At 58.4% G+C, this 7204-nt stretch overlaps 2 protein-coding genes across 2 annotated transcripts in view; both read left to right on the top strand.

Moving 5' to 3' along the window:
- Positions 1–3508, top strand: part of KCNK4 (potassium two pore domain channel subfamily K member 4) — a 6160-nt gene extending 2652 nt beyond the window's left edge. Inside the window, exons 2-6 of the mRNA XM_007462067.1 lie at positions 675–798; positions 925–1085; positions 1278–1464; positions 1977–2116; positions 2797–3508. Coding sequence (XP_007462129.1) covers positions 675–798; positions 925–1085; positions 1278–1464; positions 1977–2116; positions 2797–3201 — 1017 coding nt within the window. The 3' untranslated portion in view covers positions 3202–3508. The remainder of the gene's footprint in view (positions 1–674; positions 799–924; positions 1086–1277; positions 1465–1976; positions 2117–2796) is intronic.
- A 406-nt stretch (positions 3509–3914) lies between these two features.
- Positions 3915–6896, top strand: CATSPERZ (catsper channel auxiliary subunit zeta). The gene is made up of 5 exons (XM_007462066.1): positions 3915–3935; positions 4480–4831; positions 5699–5778; positions 5992–6058; positions 6787–6896. Exons 1-5 carry the CDS (start codon positions 3915–3917, stop codon positions 6894–6896), a joined length of 630 nt encoding a protein of 209 aa, XP_007462128.1.
- The last annotated feature ends 308 nt before the right edge of the window (positions 6897–7204 follow it).

The following is a 7204-nucleotide window of genomic DNA, read 5'->3' as shown; positions in this document are numbered from 1 at the left end:
TAGCACAGGGATTGGTTTGGACGTCAGCAGGATGGGCAGGGATTTGTGTATCCATGCCCCTCCTAAAACTGGATGCAAAATTTATTGGTATGTGAACCTTCCTGGAGGGAGGGTCCCTAACTTTCATCAGATTTTCAAAGGCAAGGGACTCAAACTCAGCTTCCAAAGGGGCAGTGGGAGTAGTGGGGTCTGTGGAAAGCTGGAACTCACTGGGCATGATCTCTACATGGGGACTAATTTCACAAACACACAGTGCTTGCTTTGATGTGAGTGCTTTAACTCTTCACAATAACTCTATGAGGTAGGTACTATTATCACCATCCCCAAATGATAGATGCAGAAATTGATGCACAGCTCAACTTCACCTAGCACCAAGATTTGAACCCAGGCAGTCTGGTCCCAGAATCTGTGCTCCTGACCACTGTAAAACTGGAAATTTATATGAAATTAAGGGGCCGATAATTCAAATGTCTCTAAAACAATGTGTTGGTCAAACAAAATTGGGCTCTCCAATTTGCTATGTCTGCTCTAAGGGATTGCCTTCAGGAAGACCAGAGGGCAGGGGAGAGCTGGGAGGGGTGAGGAGGGAAACACCTTGGAGACTGGACGGCCAGGGGCTTGGCTAGGACGGGAGGGAAGGACTGAGGTTCCTCCTTCTGCATCTTGTCCTGCAGGAAGTGGCTGATGCCCTGGGAGGGGGTGCAAACCCTGACACCAACTCAACCAGTAACAGCAACCACTCAGCCTGGGACCTGGGCAGCGCCTTCTTTTTCTCAGGCACCATCATCACCACCATCGGTGGGGGAGGGGACTGGTAATGGGAGGGGGCACGGGGTGGCTGGGCTTTCTCACAGGCGAAGGCGCAGGGGGAGGTAGGGGGGTGCCAGGCAACCCCTAGAGCTGCTGCACGACCTCTCTGCCCAGGCTATGGCAACGCGGCCCTGCGCACAGATGCTGGCCGCCTCTTCTGCATCTTTTATGCACTGGTGGGGATCCCGCTGTTTGGGATACTGCTGGCAGGGGTCGGGGACCGGCTGGGCTCCTCCCTACGCCGCGGCATTGGTCACATCGAAGCCATCTTCCTGGTGAGCTGTTCCACACCCTGTGCGCCCTTGCGTTGGGCTCGGGATACGCTTCCCTACATACCCACCTGGCACGTGAGCGGGGGGCGCCTGAATCGCGCGAACCTCGGACACGGGCTCCCAGAAGAGGGTTGTGGGGTGTGAGAGTTGGAGGCTTTGGTGACTCCTCGGCCCTGCCTACTGCCCTCCCTGCAGAAGTGGCAGGTGCCACCAGAGCTGGTGCGAATTCTATCGGCGGTGCTCTTTCTGCTGATCGGCTGCCTGCTCTTCGTTCTCACGCCCACGTTCGTTTTCTGCTATGTGGAGGGCTGGAGCAAGCTGGAGGCCATCTACTTTGTCGTGGTGACGCTCACCACGGTGGGCTTCGGGGACTATGTGGCCGGTGAGGCCACTTTCTTGGGTTGCACTTCCCTACCCATTTTATTCCTGCCCAGGGGCTCTGCAATCTTGCCTCTCCCTCCAAGTTCCACAGGGCGCTTGTGTGCTCACACGTGCTTGCTCCAATCCCTACATCCACTCACTGAGTGCACCCTCACATTTTTCCAGGGATGCACCAACACCTCATGCCCACTTACATTCTTGCATGCTTGCACCCCACGCATGCTCACATATAGTAAGTGACCCCTTCACACGTGCCACATTCTTGTACACGTGCACCCCTCACACATGCTCACATTCTTGCACGTGAGCACCCCACTTACTCTTCTCTTGCACACCTTCAAGTCACTCCCACTCGTCTTCTTGCATCCATTCGCGCACTCTAGCTCATACCCACTGTCCTGGGGAGGGCGGATCCTCTCAACGAGTTGGGAAGAGGGGCAGTGAACCAGAGACTCACAGGCTCAAGGCGTGTCTCACAGTCAACTTCTTTCTGCCCTCCCCGTGGCGTCCCAGGAGCCAGCACCAACCAGAACTCTGCAGCCTACCAGCCGCTGGTGTGGTTCTGGATCCTACTCGGTCTGGCCTACTTCGCTTCAGTGCTCACCACCATCGGGAACTGGCTGCGAGTAGTGTCCCGCCGTACTCGGGCAGAGGTAGGCGCCCCTGCGTCGACACCGCGCCTGCGCCCTGGCGCTGATGCGCTGCTCACCAGCAGCAGGTTGACTAGTCTGCCTCCCTTCCAGAGTGTGGGCTCCCCAAGGCAGGGACTGAGGGAGCCCCAGTACGCACCGGCCGGGAACAGAGCGATAAACTCTGACAGGTTTGCAGGTGACTCCATCTCTACTCTCATGGATAAGGTTACCAGATTTAGCAAATAAAGATAAAGGAAGCCCGGTTGATGTGAATTTTGGATAAGTTGCAAATAATATTTGAGTATAAATGTCCCAAATATTGCATGGGACATACTTACACTAAAATTTTACTTGTTGTTGTATTTTTATTTATTGTTCTAAATATTTTGTAGCCCCGCTCCTTGCTCCCGGCCGTGGAGAGGGGGGAGGCGCACAGGTCTCTGGGGGCACGGGAGGGAGGGCTGAAATAAAGTCCGGTCGGTCTTTTCTTCTGGAGAAAAGGGCACTTCCGCGCAGATGGAGGAGGGGAGAGCATGTGGCTGGGTGATGAGCTCTTCCCTCCTCCGGCCTTTTCCCACTCCTGAGTCAGGAAGACGAGGCGGAAAAGAGGGGCAATGCCTGACTGGAGAAGGGGCAGGCTCCCGGGGTTGCGGAGACGGTCGAGGAGCCCCGGTCGAGGACTGCCTTTCCTCCCCGCGCAGATGGGCGGCCTCACGGCGCAGGCTGCCAGCTGGACCGGCACGGTGACCGCGCGGGTGACCCAGCGAGTCGGGCCCACTGCACCACCGCCGCCAGAGAAGGAGCGGCCACCCCTGCCTCCGCCGCCGTGCCCAGCGCAGCCCGCCAGCAGGCCCCTATCCCCTGCGGCCCCGGAGAAGACCGAGCCACCCTCTCCGCCCACGCCGCCCACCCCGCCCACGGCCTCCGCGCTGGACTACCCCAGCGAGAATCTGGCCTTCATCGACGAGTCCTCAGACACGCAGAGCGAGCGCGGCTGCGCACTGCCCCGCGCTCCACGGGGTAGCCGCCGCCCCCTCAACACCCCCAGGAAGCCCGCGCGGCCCCGCGGCCCGGGGCGCCCCCGGGACAAAGGCGTGCCCGCGTAGGGGCAAGACCCCTGCCCGGGCCTCTCAAAGGGCTCCGTTCTTGCTCTCTCCCCGGCATGCTCTGCTTGTTTAACCAAAGAGCCCTCTCTCGACCGACCCGACTGAAACCTGGGGAGGAGGCTACGGGTCGCTTGTCTGCCACTCTCTGCTCCTGGGCCCCTCCTCACTTCATCCATTTCCAGAACCCCAAGGCTTTCTGTCTCGTTGTCCGTCTGGGCCTGTCCCTCACAACATCTCACGACTGTGCCTCAAAGCCTGCATCAATAAACGAAAACAGTCTGCATCGCTGCGGGCGTGGAGCTCCGGGGACGCGAGAGGGTGTGCGAGTGCTTGCGTCGTCGGGCCACCTCCGGGGCAAGTCAGGCCCCACCCCCGACCCCCAGGCCGAACCCTCCCCCACCACCACCAGAACCATCGGCCAAGGCGTGGCACTCTTGGCTGTGCTTGGACCGGTGTCTCTGCCTGGAGGTTAAGGGTAGGGTCTGGCATGGGAATCTGCCAAAATGGGCGGTGAGTCCATCCTCAGTACAGCTATGGGGGCAGGGATGCGGAGTCATAATGGCATCTAGTGTGGAGGGCTGTATCTTGACCCTTCCCCGCGCGAGACCCCCATCGCCATTCTGGACGGGACCCTGCCCCTCCCCCTTCCTGGAGCGTGACCCCCTCCTCCTCGCCCCGAGGCCTTTGGCGACTGGGTCCGTTGGGGCAGAGCCATGGAGGAAAAGCCTTTCAAAGTAAGAACTCTTCCTGGTCCTCCTCACCCTGTCAGCCCCCAGACTCATCCTAGGTCCACCCTGGGCCCCTCCCTGGCTATCCTCTCACTCAGCCCTGGCTCAGGGCAGCTCCCAACCATCACCCCCTCCCCATCCCCACCCCGGCAACTGAGTCTCGGCCCTGGATGGGCTCAGGATTTCCCCCCCCCCCACCCTGCTCTTCCTTTCCTCCCCAATTCCCCACGACCCTTGGCTTCCCTCGGTGTATGTGGCCCACAGGCGTTGGCCAAGTCTTCGGGCCACCATGGCTCAGGCAAGTCGAGCCCGCACGACATCCGGAATCTGTGGACCACGGCCACGCAGTCGCAGCCGAAGCTGAATGTACCGCTATTTACTGTCTGTGAGGACTCGGAACTGGAGGGCAGCCTCGTAGGCGGCAAGACTCCCTGGTCTTACAACCAGAAGGCTGGCCACGGCTCGGGATTTCCCCCCCCCCCAGCCTGCTCTTCCTTTCCTCCCCAATTCCCCACGACCCTTGGCTTCCCTCGGTGTATGTGGCCCACAGGCGTTGGCCAAGTCTTCGGGCCACCATGGCTCAGGCAAGTCGAGCCCGCACGACATCCGGAATCTGTGGACCACGGCCACGCAGTCGCAGCCGAAGCTGAATGTACCGCTATTTACTGTCTGTGAGGACTCGGAACTGGAGGGCAGCCTCGTAGGCGGCAAGACTCCCTGGTCTTACAACCAGAAGGCTGGCCACGGCTCGGACGGTGGCTGGGAAGAATCGGATGACGGAGATGACAAGGACAGCTTCAAGCCAGAGGAGCTGGACGTGCACGCCTTGACGGAGCTGGAGATGCGCCGTGGCAGCTCTCTGGGAGGCCCTTTAGAGGAGGACGAGTCCAAGACCGACGACGGTCAGTGTGGCTTCACCGGGCTGTGGGCGCCCACAGGGCAGGGGGATGGCCAGGGCCTCAGTTTCTATTGCTGTAAAATGGGGGAAAACTGTGGGACCCAAGTTTCTAGGATTCCCTGGAAGGGGCGCCAACGCTAATCTTCCACGCTTTAAATCAACCAGACCTTCTAGGAACGCCCCCTACCGGGCAGGCGTCATACAAAGTCCTGGGGTCATAGAGACGAGCAGGAAAATGCGCAAGGGCAGCGCGGTAGGGCTTGTGCTTTTAATGGAATCACCCGGATAGTTGAAAGGAGGGAGTTAATGCCTTTTCTGTGTATTTGCGCTGCTTGGGGAGGTGCCTGTCTTTCATTCATTAAGTCATTGGTTACAATTTTTAAGTATTTACTTCCTACTTTGCGCTGTGCGCTGATTGGGACATGCCTCCCCTTTCTCCTCACCACCTCTGCTCTCCAGCCCTTCATCAGGGAATTGGAACATATAACAATATAACAACTGCCATTTATTGAGCACTTGCTGTTGTGCCAGGCACTGGGCTTCCCTTGCATGATCGCCTTTAAACTTCACAACCTCCATATGGGGCCATTCTTATTATCCCATTGTACAGATGAAGAACTTGAGGGTCAGAAAGTCAGTCACTGGCCTTAAGTCTCACACAGTGGGGCAGTCATAACTGGAACCTCGGAGGGTGGGACAACAAAGCCCAGGCTTTAAACCACTGTCCCATCCTGTTTCCCACTAAAGTGGCACCTGGAGCTGGTCTCTGAAGGCCTCCCACCCCCACCCCAGCCAACATGCCTACCCATACATCCCCTCTGCTCCAGGGAAGTCTCAGCAGATGACTGATCCCTTTTTTCTCTTCTCCCAGAAAAGTCTTCCTCAGTGTCATCGCTCAATATCTCGAAGCACACACCCCATCGAGCCTACTGGGTGGAGCAGCAGAGCAGGGTTGGAGGCACCCAAGGAGACTGGGGAGTTTAGTAGGGGGTGGGGGATGGGCAAGTTGGGGGTTTCACGGGTGAGAGGGTGGGGGGGCTTTGCAGGGTGGAGGGGCAGGCAGGTCGGTTGAGGGTCTCGGGCCTGGAGGGAGCAGGTGGGGCATTCCAGCTGTGGGCAGAGCTGGGGTCCCTTGTACATCTGAGTCTCTTGCTGCCTCTCCAGCTGCCCCTGCCCCTGACTGAACTCATGGAGAATGAAGCTCTGGAAATCCTCACCAAAGCCCTCCGGAGTGAGCCTCCCCACTCCCCATCCCCCCAGCTCCCACAAGAGACTTTGGGGGATTTGGCAGGGCTTCGGCCTGTGGGAGTGGGGTTTCAGGATGTGTCTGCCTTGTCAGATTCCCTTACCACCCACAAATATTCCAGAAGCCCCATGAAAAGTAAAAAGTTAGGAGACTGGGCACAGGGACACCCAATGGGGACAGCATGGGGTGACCGTCAAGGGCCTGGGCTCTAGCCTCAGTGCAGCCCCTCTCAACCTGATGTAGGTTTTCTGAGGCTATTTCTTCACTTGCCCATTGGGGATGACAGCCTTTCCGTGGCCTTGGCCCCTCCCTCGTTGCTGTGAGGAGCCTTTGGACAGTGGATTATTTGAGTAAACTTCCTTTGATTTGCCCTGCTTAGCTTATGAATGTGGGGGTGGGGTAGGGAGGGCTAATGGCTGAGACTGGGTGGTCGAAGCGGTGTCCCAAAAGCTGCCTGCTCCCAGTGCCCTAATTCAGGCCGGCAACATCTTCTCTAAACTTGCCTTCCTCATCCATCCTCCACTCCAACACCCCCATCCTACTCTGAATCCCCCATCTGTTTGGAGCACAGGTCTATGACTTGACCATTCGAAACAAACAAAACAGGCAGGTCCCAGGACCCTGGAGATCCAAAGTTCCCCAAAGAACAAAGACCAGCTGCTGGGGGAGGCCATGCCCCTGCTCACTGCCCTGAGTTGGGTTCTGCCCTCCAGGTTACCGATCGGAGATCGGCCGGGACCACTTCCTGACCAAGCAGCTGCAGCGATACATCGAGGGGCTCAAGAGGCGACGGAACAAGAGGCTGCAAGTCATGGTGATCTGAGAGCACCGCCTCGGGCTCGAGTGACCGCCCGACTCCAGCCCTGGTCCCAGATCCAAGCCCGACCATGTCCATGTGGATTTTGAGCCTTAGAGAAATAAAAGAGTCTTCTGTACATGGTCCGTGAGTCAATGCGTGGCTGCCCGCGTGAGGCGGACGCACGTGGCCCCGCCTTTCCCTGTGACCTTCACTCGGTCACCGCAGTGACCTTGAGCGTTCTCGGTTCGGGCCCTATCGGCTCCGCCTTCCCAGGACTCGAAATCCAGGACTTCTTGCATGCATTAGGTCTGCTTCTCCCACTCCGGGTTCAG

The sequence above is a fragment of the Lipotes vexillifer genome, unplaced genomic scaffold, assembly GCF_000442215.2.
Source record: "Lipotes vexillifer unplaced genomic scaffold, Lipotes_vexillifer_v1.1 scaffold1129, whole genome shotgun sequence".
Lineage (NCBI taxonomy): Eukaryota > Metazoa > Chordata > Mammalia > Artiodactyla > Lipotidae > Lipotes > Lipotes vexillifer.
This window is presented reverse-complemented; position numbering and strand designations above follow the sequence as displayed.

Excerpts from the sequence above, each read along its gene's own strand:
- CATSPERZ (XM_007462066.1), top strand. The coding sequence starts at position 3,915 with ATGGAGGAAAAGCCTTTCAAA. Across the intron at positions 4,832-5,698 it reads CGAGTCCAAGACCGACGACG|AAAAGTCTTCCTCAGTGTCA; the intron begins GTCAGTGTGGCT and ends CTCTTCTCCCAG. Across the intron at positions 5,779-5,991 it reads GGGTGGAGCAGCAGAGCAGG|CTGCCCCTGCCCCTGACTGA; the intron begins GTTGGAGGCACC and ends CTGCCTCTCCAG.